Here is an 18,087-nt window from a genome sequence, read left to right on the forward strand (position 1 = left end):
CTGATGACAGGGGAAGTCTGGTCGCACTGTTGTCAGCATTCCTGGTTATTTCAGCTCCTCTCTCCAGGGTCCATTAAGGGCTCATGTGACAAAGTGATGCAGATTTCACAGTACTTATCTGCTCCACATTATTGTCCCACCTCTATAGCTTGCTCCCTGTCTCCCCCTGCAGCTCTCTGCTTCTTCTTTCATTGGTATCTCTCCTTGTCTCATTCTGCCTCTGTCCTATCCTCCTTCAGCCTCCTCTCTCTGTCTCTCACCTCTCGGGACTGAGTCTGTGCTCTCTGTTCTCCCTGGGATGTGCAGGCCAGGCACTGAGCTGAGCAGGCTGCATGTGTGACACAGGAGGTGATGAGGTGACAGACACTGAGCACAGGCTGCATGTGTGACACAGGAGGTGATGAGGTGACAGGCACTAAGCTGTTACAGGCTGCATGTGTGACACAGGAGGTGATGAGGTGACAGGCACTGAGCTGTTACAGGCTGCATGTGTGACACAGGAGGTGATGAGGTGACAGGCACTAAGCTGTTACAGGCTGCATGTGTGACACAGGAGGTAATGAGGTGACAGGCACTGAGCTGTTACAGACTGCATGTGTGACACAGGAGCTGATGAGGTGACAGGCACTGAGCTGTTACAGGCTGCATGTGTGACACAGGAGGTAATGAGGTGACAGGCACTGAGCTGTTACAGACTGCATGTGTGACACAGGAGCTGATGAGGTGACAGGCACTGAGCTGTTACAGACTGCATGTGTGACACAGGAGCTGATGAGGTGACAGGCACTGAGCTGTTACAGGCTGCATGTGTGACACAGGAGGTAATGAGGTGACAGGCACTGAGCTGTTACAGGCTGCATGTGTGATACAGAAGGTGATGAGGTGACAGACACTGAGCTGTTACAGGCTGCATGTGTGACACAGGAGGTGATGAGGTGACAGGCACTAAGCTGTTACAGGCTGCATGTGTGACACAGGAGGTGATGAGGTGACAGGCACTGAGCTGTTACAGGCTGCATGTGTGACACAGGAGGTGATGAGGTGACAGGCACTAAGCTGTTACAGGCTGCATGTGTGACACAGGAGGTGATGAGGTGACAGGCACTGAGCTGTTACAGACTGCATGTGTGACACAGGAGCTGATGAGGTGACAGGCACTGAGCTGTTACAGGCTGCATGTGTGACACAGGAGGTAATGAGGTGACAGGCACTGAGCTGTTACAGACTGCATGTGTGACACAGGAGGTGATGAGGAGACAGGCACTAAGCTGTTACAGGCTGCATGTGTGACACAGGAGGTGATAAGGTGACAGGCACTGAGCTGTTACAGGCTGCATGTGTGACACAGGAGGTGATGAGGTGACAGGCACTAAGCTGTTACAGGCTGCATGTGTGACACAGGAGGTGATGAGGTGACAGGCACTGAGCTGTTACAGGCTGCATGTGTGACACAGGAGGTGATGAGGTGACAGGCACTGAGCTGTTACAGGCTGCATGTGTGACACAGGAGGTGATGAGGTGACAGACACTGACCTGTTACAGACTGCATGTGTGACACAGGAGGTGATGAGGTGACAAGCACTGAGCTGTTACAGGCTGCATGTGTGACACAGGAGGTGATGAGGTGACAGGGACTGAGCTGTTACAGACTGCATGTGTGACACAGGAGCTGATGAGGTGACAAGCACTGAGCTGTTACAGGCTGCATGTGTGACACAGGAGGTGATGAGGTGACAGGGACTGAGCTGTTACAGACTGCATGTATGACACAGGAGGTGATGAGGTGACAGGCACTGAGCTGTTACAGGCTGCATGTGTGACACAGGAGGTGATGAGGTGACAGGCACTGAGCTGTTACAGGCTGCATGTGTGACACAGGAGATGATGAGTTGACAGACACTGACCTGTTACAGACTGCATGTGTGACACAGGAGGTAATGAGGTGACAGGCACTGAGCTGTTACAGACTGCATGTGTGACACAGGAGGTGATGAGGTGACAGACACTGAGCTGTTACAGACTGCATGTGTGACACAGGAGCTGATGAGGTGACAATCACTGAGCTGTTACAGGCTGCATGTGTGACACAGGAGGTGATGAGGTGACAGGGACTGAGCTGTTACAGACTGCATGCATGACACAGGAGGTGATGAGGTGACAGGCACTAAGCTGTTACAGACTGCATGTGTGACACAGGAGGTGACGAGGTGACAGGCACTGAGCTGTTACAGGCTGCATGTGTGACACAGGAGGTGATGAGGTGACAGACACTGGCCTGTTACAGACTGCATGTGTGAAACAGGAGGTGATGAGATGACAGACACTTACCTGTTACAGACTGCATGTGTGACACAGTAGGTGATGAGGTGACAGACACTGAGCTGTTACAGGCTGCATGTGTGACACAGGTGATGAGGTGACAAGCACTGAGCTGTTACAGACTGCATGTGTGACACAGGAGGTGATGAGGTGACAGGCACTGAGCTGTTACAGGCTGCATGTGTGAAACAGGAGGTGATGAGGTGACAGGCACTGAGCTGTTACAGGCTGCATGTGTGACACAGGAGGTGATGAGGTGACAGGCACTGAGCTGTTACAGGCTGCATGTGTGACACAGGAGGTGATGAGGTGACAGGCACTGAGCTGTTACAGGCTGCATGTGTGACACAGGAGGTGATGAGGTGACAGGCACTGAGCTGTTACAGGCTGCATGTGTGACACAGGAGGTGATGAGGTGACAGGCACTGAGCTGTTACAGGCTGCATGTGTGATACAGAAGGTGATGAGGTGACAGGCACTGAGCTGTTACAGACTGCATGTGTGACACAGGAGGTGATAAGGTGACAGGCACTGAGCTGTTACAGGCTGCATATGTGACAAAGGAGGTGATGAGGTGACACCTTGTGGTGGAGAAGAGGGCAGGGAAGCAGCAATCTAATGACCACTGCTTGATACATTGTCACTGCAGGTTTTTTGTGAGAAGCTGCAGACACAGGGAGGAGAAGGGTTTGATAAATTAAGCCCTAAGTATCCTCTGCCTATGGTCACTGCAAATGTAAATCCAGTTCTTGGTTAGCTCATACACTGAGAATCCTACAAAGTAATGTCACTTTTAGGTAAGTTACATAAACACAATACAAATAATGTGCAGGTTTTATGAATTGTCGCTGAACCATATAAAGCAAAACAGTAGTAAAGGGCTGATACAGAATCTAGAGATAAAGGCTTTCCCTCGTCTCATTGTGCAACACCAGAGCTGTGTCTATAGTTTGTTGTGTATCTATTTGGGGACAGGACTGAGTTTACATCTGTGGCAGAAATCAGAGGATGTTGTGAAAACACAATATGACAAAACACAAGTTGTTTAGCAGCTGTCATACTTGTCTCATACAGCACAGGAGTCATGGGGAACAGCAGCTGTGCACAAATGAGGGGAACTGTTACCCTGAACTATAATGCACAGTATAATGTGTTTGTAGATGTGCACAAGGATACATATAAACTGCAACAAGGCTCGTGTCTGTGTATGTGATGTCCAGGCAAAGCAAGAGTCTGCTGGGCAGTCTTTAGGAAGGGTCATAGGTCAAATGAACATCTTTGTGCAGGAATGTTTAGGTCAGGGGTGTCCCAGTAATAAATACTGCCCTCTGCACTAGCTTTTGTGGTTCCTGGGAAATAGAAGTACTTAGAATGTGTCATAAGTTTTTGTCGCACAGCGGAAATGCGTGTTTTGGTGATTTCTGGCGGATGGTAAAGCAGGTGACAACTGAAAAAAATCATCTGGAGGGAAGAACTTTCAAGGGACTGGAAACACAGAATGTTTCTTTCATGATTCAGATAATATAATTTGAAACAACTGTAACATTTTGCTTCATTCTCTTGGTATTCTTTGTGGAAGAATGAGCAGAAATGCACTACTGTGAGCTAGCTGAACACATTGGGTGAGCCAATGAAAAAAAGGCATATATTTTCAGCCACCACTCAGCAGCTTGCTCCCAGTAGTGCATTGATGCTCATGAGCCTACCTGGGCATGCTTTTTAATAAAGGATACCAAGAGAAAGAAGCAAATTAGAAAATAGTAAATTGGAAAGTTGTTTAAAACTGCACGTTCTGTCTGAATCATGTCACTTTAAGATTTCTAAATTATTGAACTGTGGCTCCCATGTTGTAGGAGGTTGGTCCTCCCTATCTTAGCACATATTTGCAACAGATCAATACGCTAGAAGCCTTAAAGAGACATTAAACTCAAACATTTTCTTTCCTGATTTAGGTTTAACCAACTTTCCAATTTACTTCTATTATCAAATTTGCTTCATTCTCTTGGTATCATTTGTTGAAGGAGCAGCAATGCACTACTGGTTTCTAACTGAACACATTGGTGAGCTAATGGCAATTGTTGGGGTATATATATATATATATATATATATATATATATATATATATATGCAGCCATCAATCATAAGCTAGAACCAACCTAGGTTCTTTGCTGCTCCTGAGCTTACCTAGATATAAACCTTTTCAGCAAAGAATAACAAGAGAAGGAAGCAAATTAAATAATAGAAGCAAATTGGAAAGTTGTTTAAAATTGTATGCTCTGTCTAAATCACGAATGTCTAATTATGACTTTACTGTCCCTTTAAGGCCCACATACACGATTATGGCTATGACACAAATAATAATATATTTCCTAAAACGGTCAGTGTTACATGGCCAGATCGAACCAAAAAAGGTTTTTAGTGTCACTGGGACTTCACGTTACCCAAGCTGTGCAGCAGCAGCACGCAGGTCATCTCAGATTCACACCTCTGTCCCATTTCACTCAGGCCCCGATAATCAAAGCATCGACAGACCGGCGGGAAACTGTCTGCCTCACAGTCCGTCTGTAAATATATTCTAAAAAAGGGGGCGGACCTGCAAAATGCCAGAGAGTGGCGATGTGTCTCCCATAGGGAATAGGGATCGCGGCTTCTGCAAAACTCCGCCTACATCACCCCTTGTCGGCACTTTCAGCAGGCGGGGCATATATGAAGTGTTCCTACACAGCGCAGACATTACGCTCACTGAAAGCAAACACGGGTTCTGTGTAGGAACTCTTCAAATATTTCCTGTGTAATTTAACTATAATTACACCTACTCTACCTGCCTCACACTGGAAAGTCTCGCCATATGTGAACATATCACACTACTGGCGATTTATCCCAAAAAACCTTCCTATTATAGGAGCCATGTCCATACATTTATATACAATGTTTAAATTATGTGCATTTTCCTGTATAATTCAAATAAAATGTAAATGGACATAAAGCTCAAATGTTTTCTTTCATGATTCAGATAGAGCAGGTCATTTTAAACAACTTTCCAATTCTATTATCTAATTTGTTTTGTTCTCTTGATATCCTTTGTTAAAAAGGATACCTAGGTAGACTTGTGAGCTGCTGAATGGTGGCTGCACATATATGCCTCATGTTAGTTTTCAGTAGTGCATTGCTGCTTCTTCCTTTAAGTATTGTATACATTTTAAATGGGTTTTTTTTAACCCTGCAATAAAACATGTAAATTAGTGTGCATTATACAGGAAAATGCATATAATTTAAACACTGTATATACATATACTGCTCCTCTAAACTATTAACCCCTTACCCCCAGTGCATCCTAACTCCGCTACTCTATTACCCCCTATTCTGCCATAACCTAATAACCCCTAAGTTATTAACCCCTAAACTGACACAACCCCCCACTGCAAGAAATGCCTTAACCTATTAACCCCTAAACTGCCTCAATCCCTGCATGTAAACTAGCCCTACACTACTTAACTACCTAACAGCTAGCCCCCAATACCCCTATCCTAACACCTTATCAATTTTTTTTTCGTTCTCTTGGTATCTTTTAAAAAAAAAAAAAAAACAGAGACATAAGCTTAGGAGTCGGTCCATTTCTGGAGCACTATATAGCAGCAGTTTTGTAAGAATGTTATGTATTTGCAAGAGCACTGTATCATGCCATCTAGTGCTCTCGATGCCTACCTAGGTATCTCTCCAACACAAAAGATCATGGGAAATAAGTAAATTTGATAATAGAAGTAAATTAGAAACTTTTTTATAAAATGTTATGATCTGTCTGAAGAACATTTTTACATCCACAATTGAGATCCATACAGACTATGATGGGTTCATAAGCGAAATAAAAGTATGAAGTAGTACAGAAGGAATCAGCATGTTGGTGTACAACACCCCTGCAGTTTTATACACATGCTCTGAAAGCCCAATTGTGTTTAAGGAAAAAGGAAAAATATTTAAAAGATAAAATTCCATATTGATGAGGGCAGAATGCTGCATCTAGCTCATGAATATACATAGGTGAGTGACTGTAAGTCATTCATTTAATGAGTTTAGTGATACAGTTGCTGGTTTTATTAAATGGCAACATCATCACACGATCACACGATTCTTCTGGTTACCAAGAGCCAGATTCACAAGTGGCCCACTACCGATAGCTCGGTCCAGCGATACTGCTTATCATGACCCTCGCTAACATTAGCGCGCAACTTGATATTACAAGTCCATGGTAAATCCCATTTAACAGAGAAGGGTTAGTGCGGCCAACATCGCTCTAGCACAACCTATACTTTCAATAGAGATTGCAACTGTGCTAAATAGCACTGGTATAACAAGTTGAAAGTTATAGGTTGCGCTTGAACGAAAGCCAAAACTGCGCTTGAATATTTGGCGTGACTTGAGACCTGAAATAAAATGTAAAGGTTAAATAAAATAATTTCTCAAAACGCATCAAAAACATATTAAAATAAAATATTACACTTATATATACACTTTGTAATAAAAAGTATTTTAATAAATATATAGGTATAGATATATATTTTACAATATATATGTACAGGGAGTGCAGAATTATTAGGCAGTATTTTGACCACATCATCCTCTTTATGCATGTTGTCTTACTCCAAGCTGTATAGGCTCGAAAGCCTACTACCAATTAAGCATATTAGGTGATGTGCATCTCTGTAATGAGAAGGGGTGTGGTCTAATGACATCAACACCCTATATCAGGTGTGCATAATTATTAGGCAACTTCCTTTCCTTTGGCAAAATGGGTCAAAAGAAGGACTTGACAGGCTCAGAAAAGTCAAAAATAGTGAGATATCTTGCAGAGGGATGCAGCACTCTTAAAATTTCAAAGCTTCTGAAGCGTGATCATCGAACAATCAAGCGTTTCATTCAAAATAGTCAACAGGGTCGCAAGAAGCATGTGGAAAAACCAAGGCGCAAAATAACTGCCCATGAACTGAGAAAAGTCAAGCGTGCAGCTGCCAGGATGCCACTTGCCACCAGTTTGGCCATATTTCAGATCTGCAACATCACTGGAGTGCCCAAAAGCACAAGGTGTGCAATACTCAGAGACATGGCCAAGGTAAGAAAGGCTGAAAGACGACCACCACTGAACAAGACACACAAGCTGAAACGTCAAGACTGGGCCAAGAAATATCTCAAGACTGATTTTTCTAAGGTTTTATGGACTGATGAAATGAGAGTGAGTCTTGATGGGCCAGATGGATGGGCCCGTGGCTGGATTGGTAAAGGGCAGAGAGCTCCAGTCCGACTCAGACGCCAGAAAGGTGGAGGTGGAGTACTGGTTTGGGCTGGTATCATCAAAGATGAGCTTGTGGGGCCTTTTCGGGTTGAGGATGGAGTCAAGCTCAACTCCCAGTCCTACTGCCAGTTTCTGGAAGACACCTTCTTCAAGCAGTGGTACAGGAAGAAGTCTGCATCCTTCAAGAAAAACATGATTTTCATGCAGGACAATGCTCCATCACACGCGTCCAAGTACTCCACAGCGTGGCTGGCAAGAAAGGGTATAAAAGAAGAAAATCTAATGACATGGCCTCCTTGTTCACCTGATCTGAACCCCATTGAGAACCTGTGGTCCATCATCAAATGTGAGATTTACAAGGAGGGAAAACAGTACACCTCTCTGAACAGTGTCTGGGAGGCTGTGGTTGCTGCTGCACGCAATGTTGATGGTGAACAGATCAAAACACTGACAGAATCCATGGATGGCAGGCTTTTGAGTGTCCTTGCAAAGAAAGGTGGCTATATTGGTCACTGATTTGTTTTTGTTTTGTTTTTGAATGTCAGAAATGTATATTTGTGAATGTTGAGATGTTATATTGGTTTCACTGGTAAAAATAAATAATTGAAATGGGTATATATTTGTTTTTTGTTAAGTTGCCTAATAATTATGCACAGTAATAGTCACCTGCACACACAGATATCCCCCTAAAATAGCTATAACTAAAAACAAACTAAAAACTACTTCCAAAACTATTCAGCTTTGATATTAATGAGTTTTTTGGGTTCATTGAGAACATGGTTGTTGTTCAATAATAAAATTAATCCTAAAAAATACAACTTGCCTAATAATTCTGCACTCCCTGTATTTGTGTGTGTTTTAAAATAAAAAAACACTTTCTTCTAGTGAAGAACATAGAAATTCCTAACGAACCTTCGGCTTTAGTGCAGTTGATCAAGCACAATGTTGGGTTATCACACGATTAATAACTAATAATTTGTAGCATGCCCCATAGAAGTCTATGGAGAGGAGTTAGCGCAGTTGCGATATCAGAAGTACTGAAGTTAATTTCAATACGTGTGCTTTTGCAGCCACAATAAAAAAAAAATCTGCTAACTGCGCTCAAAGTAAAAACATTAGCGTGTCACTTGTAATATGGCCCCAAGTGTTTAACCTTTTACCGCCAAAGCAGCCAGATATTTGCTGTACATTATTCGAAAAAGTAGCTCTTTTTTCTACTAATAATGAATTCTGTTTAATATTTTACTATCAACATTTTGATTAATGCCATTCTGACTTACATAATGAGATTGTTTAAACAATATTATTAGAGCATCTGCCATCTGCTCTTTACAAGTTAAAGAAGTGGAAAATTTTTGAAATGAAAAACAAATTAAGGGCTAGATTACTATTATTTATTGCTCCCGCTCACATGCTAACTGTGTTCTAATTTACAATATCACGGCCATGTTAACGTATTCTCTCATAGGGGGGAGATTCAATAAGCAGTGGATGCTGCTATGTCCGTCCGTAGTTTCCAGCTCGCCTGAAACAGAGTTAAGAAGCAGCGGTCATAAGATCAGATACGATTGGGATGATTGACACCCCCTGCTAGCAGCCGCAAATGTGCAGGGGGCGGCATTGCACAAGCATATCCGCTCGACACTTAGTAAATTGACCCCATAGACTTCAATTAAAAGCGAAAAGTGGGAAAAAACGTTTACAATATCACAACCTCATTAACGTGATCTTTTATAGACTTCAATGAAACGCGAAAAGTGGGAAAAAACTAACACACAACAAGTCACACAAACCTGATCACATTTTATCAAGTGCGCCAACCAATATGAATATTTCACATATCCTATCATATCCTCCTTTGGGCCTTGTCTGTGAGGTTCAGCCATATCCCTCTAGGCACATTGGGTTTCCCCCATCACCACCTAGGAGCAGCTTATTTTAGCCCAATTGTACGTTTCACAGAGGAAAACTTTCCTGAAGTATATCAGTCTGATTCTGTCTAACAAGGTCAGTCCAGCCCAGAAATACCAGGCAATCCCCTCTCTGAACAAGGGAAACGCAACACCAGACAATTGTTTCAGCCTCCTTTGGGCTTTACCAGTGAGTTTCAGCCATATTCCTCTAGGCACATTGGGCAAGAAGGAGCCCACATCTGTTTTCCCCATCACCCTTAGGGAGACCACTTTCCCCAGGGTCATAATACAAACAGAAAGAAGCCGTTTGCCAGGAATGAATAACAGCTCAGTAGCTTGTTCTTTGGCCCGGTTACCACCTGGGAGTAGCTTCGTCTTTGTGCCCAATTGTGCTTTTCACAGAAGAGAACTTTCCTCAGTCTGATCCCACCTAGTAAGGTTAATCCAGCACTGAAATACCAGGAAATTCTCCTCTGAATTTGAGTCATATATATGTATGTATCTCTGTGTTAAGCCCTTTGCAGCCTTTTTTTTCTAACACCTGATACCTCATATCTTTGAACCTTTAACTTTTGTCTGCAATATTATTATTATTTTTATTAGATGGTGTTATTATGAGTGTAACTATACTTTGTAATGTACTTTTGATGTGTTTTGTGCAGCTTTTTTTGTTGAACGTAACTGTTAACCAGAGCTCTGAAGTTGTAATAAACATAAAAATAACTTTTTGTGGAACCGCCCCTAAGACTATTTGACCAGAAGAAGCTGCTACAGGTAGTCTCAAAGCTGCGTAGCGCTAAATGGCGTAGGAAGCCTACATGACCAGGCATCAGAATTTGCATATTAAGGGCGAGATTACATATACAGCGCAGGCTTCAGCATAACTGCTGAAACCCGCGTCGCCCGTAATTTCACCCTGCACATCGGGGAATAACAACATAAACCCGGCCATAAGTCGGATAAACTAGCGATGTCCAGAAATTTGCGAAAATACACATTTCTGGAGTCGCCAGTGACTTACGGCAGTTTAGAAATCGCCTGTTAGTTTCTTTATTTTAATTGTAAATTAGTATTTTTTTATTTGATGTAATTGGAGTTAATTTAGGGGATGTTAGGTTAAGGGGCTTAGTAATTAAATTAGTTATTTGCGTTGTGGGGGTTTGGCGGTTTAGGAGTTAATAGATTAATTTGGTTTATTGCGATGTGGGGGGTTGGCAGATTAGGGGTTAATAGTTTTATTAGGTATATTGCCTTGTGGGGGGTTGGCGGTTTAGGTGTTAATAGATTAATTTGGTTTAGTGTGATGTGGGGGGTTGGCAGTTTAGGGATTAATATGTTAATTATGTATTTTTGCATTGGTGGGGATGGGGGTTTAGGGGTTAATAAATGTATTAGGTAGTTAGTGATGTGGGGGGTGGCGGATTAGGGGTTAATAGTTTTAATAGCTAGATTGCCATGTGGGGGTTGGCAGATTAGAGGTTAATAGTTTTATTAGTTATTGCGGTGGGGGATGGCGGTTGACAGGTAGATAGATATTGCGCATGCATTAGGTGTTACGGTGCTCACATACTCAGCGCAAGGCTTGCTGCTCCTGCTTATGTGTGGCTAGGTCAAAATGGAGTAAGATTTCTCGTTTCCCTTGCGCTGAATATGTGATACCGATTTGCGACGCGGTTCTATGTTAGTTTATGGGAGTAAAAATAGCAGGTGACAGGTAAAATATACGCGCCGCATTTATATGCAGTGCCATATATGTGATAGCAATACCTGAGGGGAAAATGAATAAGGACAATTTTTTTTTATAGGAAATGTAATAGTTAGTAAGTCATTGTGACCTATTTCAGTAAATGAAGTGCAATGTTATGTGTTTGCTGGGATTATAGACAAGCAATAATGAATAAGAAAATATTCTAACACAATAAAGAATTTTCTCATTGTAGCTTTGTATCTTTGTAAATCCATTTAGATCACATGGTATATTTTGTTTAATTTTTTTCTAAGTATTTGTGGGGAAAATACTTAGAATATGAGACTGAAATGGCATCACGTCCGTACTTTTGTGCCATGTTAAAATGAGCCCTGCACCAAAATAAGGGAAACAAACTAATTTAAAGAGATAGTAAACCCAAATTTTTTTCTTTCATGATTCAGATAGAGCATGCAATTTTAAGCAACTTTCTAATTTACTCCTATTATTACTTTTTCTTCGTTCTCTTAGTATCTTTGGCCTAGATTTGGAGTTCGGCGGTAAAAGGGCTGTTAACGCTCCGCGGGCTTTTTTCTGGCCGCACCATAAAATTAACTCTGGTATCGAGAGTTCAAACAAATGCTGCGTTAGGCTCCAAAAAAGGAGCGTAGAGCATTTTTACCGCAAAAGCAACTCTCGATACCAGAGTTGCTTACGGACGCGGCCGGCCTCAAAAACGTGCTCGTGCACGATTCCCCCATAGGAAACAATGGGGCTGTTTGAGCTGAAAAAAAACCTAACACCTGCAAAAAAGCAGCGTTCAGCTCCTAACGCAGCCCCATTGTTTGCTATGGGGAAACACTTCCTACGTCTGCACCTAACACTCTAACATGTACCCCGAGTCTAAACACCCCTAGCCTTACACTTATTAACCCCTAATCTGCCGCCCCCGCTATCGCTGACCCCTGCATATTTTTTTAAACCCCTAATCTGCCGCTCCGTAAACCGCCGCCACCTACGTTATCCCTATGTACCCCTAATCTGCTACCCCTAACACCGCCGACCCCTATATTATATTTATTAACCCCTAACCTGCCCCCCACAACGTCGCCGACACCTGCCTACACTTATTAACCCCTAATCTGCCGAGCGGACCTGAGCGCTACTATAATAAAGTTATTAACCCCTAATCCGCCTCACTAACCCTATCATAAATAGTATTAACCCCTAATCTGCCCTCCCTAACATCGCCGACACCTAACTTCAATTATTAACCCCTAATCTTCCGATCGGAGCTCACCGCTATTCTAATAAATGGATTAACCCCTAAAGCTAAGTCTAACCCTAACACTAACACCCCCCTAAGTTAAATATAATATTTATCTAATGAAATAAATTAACTCTTATTAAATAACTTATTCCTATTTAAAGCTAAATACTTACCTGTAAAATAAATCCTAATATAGCTACAATATAAATTATAATTATATTATAGCTATTTTAGGATTAATATTTATTTTACAGGCAACTTTGTAATTATTTTAACCAGGTACAATAGCTATTAAATAGTTAAGAACTATTTAATAGTTACCTAGTTAAAATAATAACAAATTTACCTGTAAAATAAATCCTAACCTAAGTTATAATTAAACCTAACACTACCCTATCAATAAAATAATTAAATAAACTACCTACAATTACCTACAATTAACCTAACACTACACTATCAATAAATTAATTAAACACAATTCCTACAAATAAATACAATTAAATAAACTAGCTAAAGTACAAAAAATAAAAAAGAACTAAGTTACAGAAAATAAAAAAATATTTACAAACATAAGAAAAATATTACAACAATTTTAAACTAATTACACCTACTCTAAGCCCCCTAATAAAATAACAAAGCCCCCCAAAATAAAAAATTCCCTACCCTATTCTAAATTAAAAAAGTTACAAGCTCTTTTACCTTACCAGCCCTGAACAGGGCCCTTTGCGGTGCATGCCCCAAGAATTTCAGCTCTTTTGCCTGTAAAAAAAAACATACAATACCCCCCCCCCAACATTACAACCCACCACCCACATACCCCTAATCTAACCCAAACCCCCCTTAAATAAACCTAACACTAAGCCCCTGAAGATCTTCCTACCTTGTCTTCACCATCCAGGTATCACCGATCCGTCCTGGCTCCAAGATCTTCATCCAACTCAGCCAATAGAATGCGAGCTCAATCTGATTGGCTGATTGGATCGGCCAATCGGATTGAACTAGATTCTGATTGGCTGATTCCATCAGCCAATCAGAAAATTCCTACCTTAATTCCGATTGGCTGATAGAATCCTATCAGCCAATCGGAATTCGAGGGACTCCATCTTGGATGACGTCCCTTAAAGGAACAGTCATTCGTCGTTCAGTCGTCGGTCCGGATGGATGTTCCGCGCTGGAGGTCTTCAGGATCCTGCCGCTTCGCTCCGGATGGAAGAAGATCGAAGATGCCGCTTGGAGAAGATGTTTGCCGGTCCGGATGTCCTCTTCTTGATGGAATCAGCCAATCAGAATCAAGTTCAATCCGATTGGCTGATCCAATCAGCCAATCAGATTGAGCTCGCATTCTATTGGCTGTTCCTATCAGCTAATAGAATGCGAGCTCAATCTGATTGGCTGATTGGATCGGCCAATCGGATTGAACTAGATTCTGATTGGCTGATTCCATCAGCCAATCAGAAAATTCCTACCTTAATTCCGATTGGCTGATAGAATCCTATCAGCCAATCGGAATTCGAGGGACGCCATCTTGGATGACGTCCCTTAAAGGAACAGTCATTCGTCGTTCAGTCGTCAGTCCGGATGGATGTTCCGCGCTGGAGGTCTTCAGGATCCTGCCGCTTCGCTCCGGATGGAAGAAGATCGAAGATGCCGCTTGGAGAAGATGTTTGCCGGTCCGGATGTCCTCTTCTTGCCGGATAGGAGGAAGACTTTGGAGCCTCTTCTGGACCGGATTATGGATCGCCAACCCCCGCTTGGGTTGGATGAAGATCTTGGAGCCAGGACGGATCGGTGATACCTGGATGGTGAAGACAAGGTAGGAAGATCTTCAGGGGCTTAGTGTTAGGTTTATTTAAGGGGGGTTTGGGTTAGATTAGGGGTATGTGGGTGGTGGGTTGTAATGTTGGGGGGGGGTATTGTATGTTTTTTTTTACAGGCAAAAGAGCTGAAATTCTTGGGGCATGCCCCGCAAAGGGCCCTGTTCAGGGCTGGTAAGGTAAAAGAGCTTGTAACTTTTTTAATTTAGAATAGGGTAGGGAATTTTTTATTTTGGGGGGCTTTGTTATTTTATTAGGGGGCTTAGAGTAGGTGTAATTAGTTTAAAATTGTTGTAATATTTTTCTTATGTTTGTAAATATTTTTTTATTTTCTGTAACTTAGTTCTTTTTTATTTTTTGTACTTTAGCTAGTTTATTTAATTGTATTTATTTGTAGGAATTGTGTTTAATTAATTTATTGATAGTGTAGTGTTAGGTTAATTGTAGGTAATTGTAGGTAGTTTATTTAATTATTTTATTGATAGGGTAGTGTTAGGTTTAATTATAACTTAGGTTAGGATTTATTTTACAGGTAAATTTGTTATTATTTTAACTAGGTAACTATTAAATAGTTAAGAACTATTTAATAGTTACCTAGTTAAAATAATAACAAATTTACCTGTAAAATAAATATTAATCCTAAAATAGCTATAATATAATTATAATTTATATTGTAGCTATATTAGGATTTATTTTACAGGTAAGTATTTAGCTTTAAATAGGAATAATTTATTTAATAAGAGTTAATTTATTTCGTTAGATAAAAATTATATTTAACTTAGGGGGGTGTTAGTGTTAGGGTTAGACTTAGCTTTAGGGGTTAATACATTTATTAGAATAGCGGTGAGCTCCGGTCGGCAGATTAGGGGTTAATAATTGAAGTTAGGTGTCGGCGATGTTAGGGAGGGCAGATTAGGGGTTAATACTATTTATGATAGGGTTAGTGAGGCGGATTAGGGGTTAATACATTTATTATAGTAGCGCTCAGGTCCGCTCGGCAGATTAGGGGTTAATAAGTGTAGGCAGGTGTCGGCGACGTTGAGGGGGGCATATTAGGGGTTAATAAATATAATATAGGGGTCGGCGATGTTAGGGCAGCAGATTAGGGGTACATAGGGATAACGTAGGTGGCGGCGATTTGCGGTCGGAAGATTAGGGGTTAATTATTTTAAGTAGCTGGCGGCGACGTTGTGGGGGGCAAGTTAGGGGTTAATAAATGTAATACAGGGGTCGGCGGGGTTAGGGGCAGCAGATTAGGGGTACATAAGTATAACGTAGGTGGCGGTCGGCAGATTAGGGGTTAAAAATTTTAATCGAGTGGCGGCGGTGTGGGGGGACCTCGGTTTAGGGGTACATAGGTAGTTTATGGGTGTTAGTGTACTTTAGGGTACAGTAGTTAAGAGCTTTATAAACCGGCGTTAGCCAGAAAGCTCTTAACTCCTGCTATTTTCAGGCGGCTGGAATCTTGTCGTTAGAGCTCTAACGCTCACTTCAGAAACGACTCTAAATACCAGCGTTAGAAAGATCCCATTGAAAATATAGGCTACGCAAATGGCGTAGGGGGATCTGCGGTATGGAAAAGTCGCGGCTGAAAAGTGAGCGTTAGACCCTTTAATCACTGACTCCAAATACCAGCGGGCGGCCAAAACCAGCGTTAGGAGCCTCTAATGCTGGTTTTGACGGCTACCGCCGAACTCCAAATCTAGGCCTTTATTTGAAAACGCAGGAATGAACGCTTTGGAGCCGGCCTATTTTTTGGTTCAGTACCCTGGATAGCGCTTGCCGATTGGTGGCTACATTAAGCCATCCAATCAGCAAGCGCAATCCAGGTGCTGAACCTAAAATGCGCTGGCTCCAAAGCTTTTATTCCTGCTTTTTCAAACAAAGATACCAAGAGAATGAATAAAAAAAATATAATAGGAGTAAACTAGAAAGTTGCTTAAAATTGCATGCTCTATCTGAATCATGAAAGAAAAAATTGGTTTTAGTATCCCTTTAAGGGAACTCTAATGACAAAATTAAACTTTCATGAGGTAGAAAGAGTGTGCAATTAATATGAAAAACATTCCTATTTCCTCCATTATCATTTTTTATATACACACTCTCTGAGACACCAGCTCTTGCTAAGCATGTAAAGACTTCACAGTATATAGACATATGAGCCTGTGATTGGCAGATGGTTGTCCCATGATATAGGGGAATTGAAGGAGACTTTGAAATTTGTCAGCTCATTAGAAATTCAGAGTAAGAGTAATAGTGTTGCCTTTTTATTATGTATCTGTTAATAATTCTACTTTATTTAATGTATCAGTAAATAAATGTCAGTAATAAAATCTGTCTTACATGGTGTATTCTGTTACCGGCTAGTGAGTCCACAGCAAGCTCAGATCCCATTGGTTGCTTCAAATTATTTACCTTTTCTATACCATCAGATATTTTAAGTAAGAAATGAAAGTATATGCTAAGATTTCATTTCCATTGCTGTTGTAAGCTGTGTAAACTGTTAGTGACAAGTGTCTAATAAAGTCTATGAAGATGTTTTACATTACCACCAGTTTATTATAGAAACTAAGTGATAGTGTTTCTGTACTGCAGATATATTTATGGGTATAACTGGTACACGATATTCACAGCGTATTTGGTTTGTTTCAGATGGCGTCAGCCACAGATTCCAGATATGGACACAGAGATGTTTCTGACCAGAACTTTGACTATATGTTTAAACTTCTGATCATTGGGAACAGCAGTGTGGGCAAGACCTCGTTCCTCTTCCGATACGCCGATGACACTTTCACGTCAGCCTTTGTCAGCACTGTAGGAATAGACTTCAAAGTCAAGACGGTTTATCGTAATGAGAAGCGGGTGAAACTGCAGATCTGGGTGAGTTCTGGTTGGTTCTATAACCACTGCCTCAGAAAAATTACCTTATATAATACCCATACCTTGTCCTAGGTTCACACATTGGGTTTGTTTTAAAGTAACATCAATTTTCTAATGTAGTTTTCAGGATCTTTAGCAATTTTAGTAGAATAGTTAATTCAATATAAAATATATTAAAAGCATGTGTAATTGGGCTATAGTTTTACCCGTTCATAAAGAGTCAGTCAGAATTGAACTTACATGATTTAGGTAGAGCGTGCAATCAAAAATAAATCTATAAAAACATTTCAATTTAATTTTCAAATGTACCTCCTACTCATTGGCCTCTATTTATCAAGGTCTGGCGGACCTGATCCGACAGTGCGGATCAGGTCCGCCAGACCTCGCTGAATGCGGAGAGCAATACGCTCTCCGTATTCAGCATTGCACCAGCAGCTCACAAGAGGAGACTTGCCAGAAACACGGGCCGTCAAGCTCCTTTCGGAGCTTGATGGATAGTCCCCCTGACTTCATTTGTTAAAACTTATCTAATCTTCAGAGAAATATTGAGGTAGGTTTAGGAGCTTGCATTGTAGCAAGCACTGCTGCCATATAGTTCCCTGTGCTTACTTAAATAGGATATGTGTATTGAAAGCTTAATAAACAGAGAATACAGACACAATCTCAAACACAAGTTTTCCTATTTCCTTTCTTGAAGAAGGATAAAACTGTGCATTAAAGGTATCTAGTACCCAAAATGAGAGAGAGAGAGAGAGAGAGAGAGGGCATTTATGCAATATTACTTTTTAATAAAACTTTTAACTATGTATTTACTGTAAATATGTCACATTCCAATATCCTGTACATAGCAGATTATGTTCTAAATAGATATCTGTAAATATCTATACCTATATATAATCGTGTGTGTGTGTGTGTGT

The 18,087-nt window shown here is 41.3% G+C and overlaps 1 protein-coding gene across 1 annotated transcript in view; it reads left to right on the plus strand.

The window, feature by feature from the left end:
• The window catches only part of RAB3B (RAB3B, member RAS oncogene family), a 103,105-nt gene that overhangs the window by 778 nt on the left and 84,240 nt on the right, over positions 1-18,087 (plus strand). The window contains exon 2 of the mRNA XM_053693482.1: positions 16,943-17,170. Within this exon, the coding sequence (XP_053549457.1) occupies positions 16,943-17,170 (228 nt within the window). The remainder of the gene's footprint in view (positions 1-16,942; positions 17,171-18,087) is intronic.

This window comes from Bombina bombina, chromosome 10 (genome assembly GCF_027579735.1).
Source record: "Bombina bombina isolate aBomBom1 chromosome 10, aBomBom1.pri, whole genome shotgun sequence".
In the NCBI taxonomy this organism is placed as follows: Eukaryota; Metazoa; Chordata; class Amphibia; order Anura; family Bombinatoridae; genus Bombina; species Bombina bombina.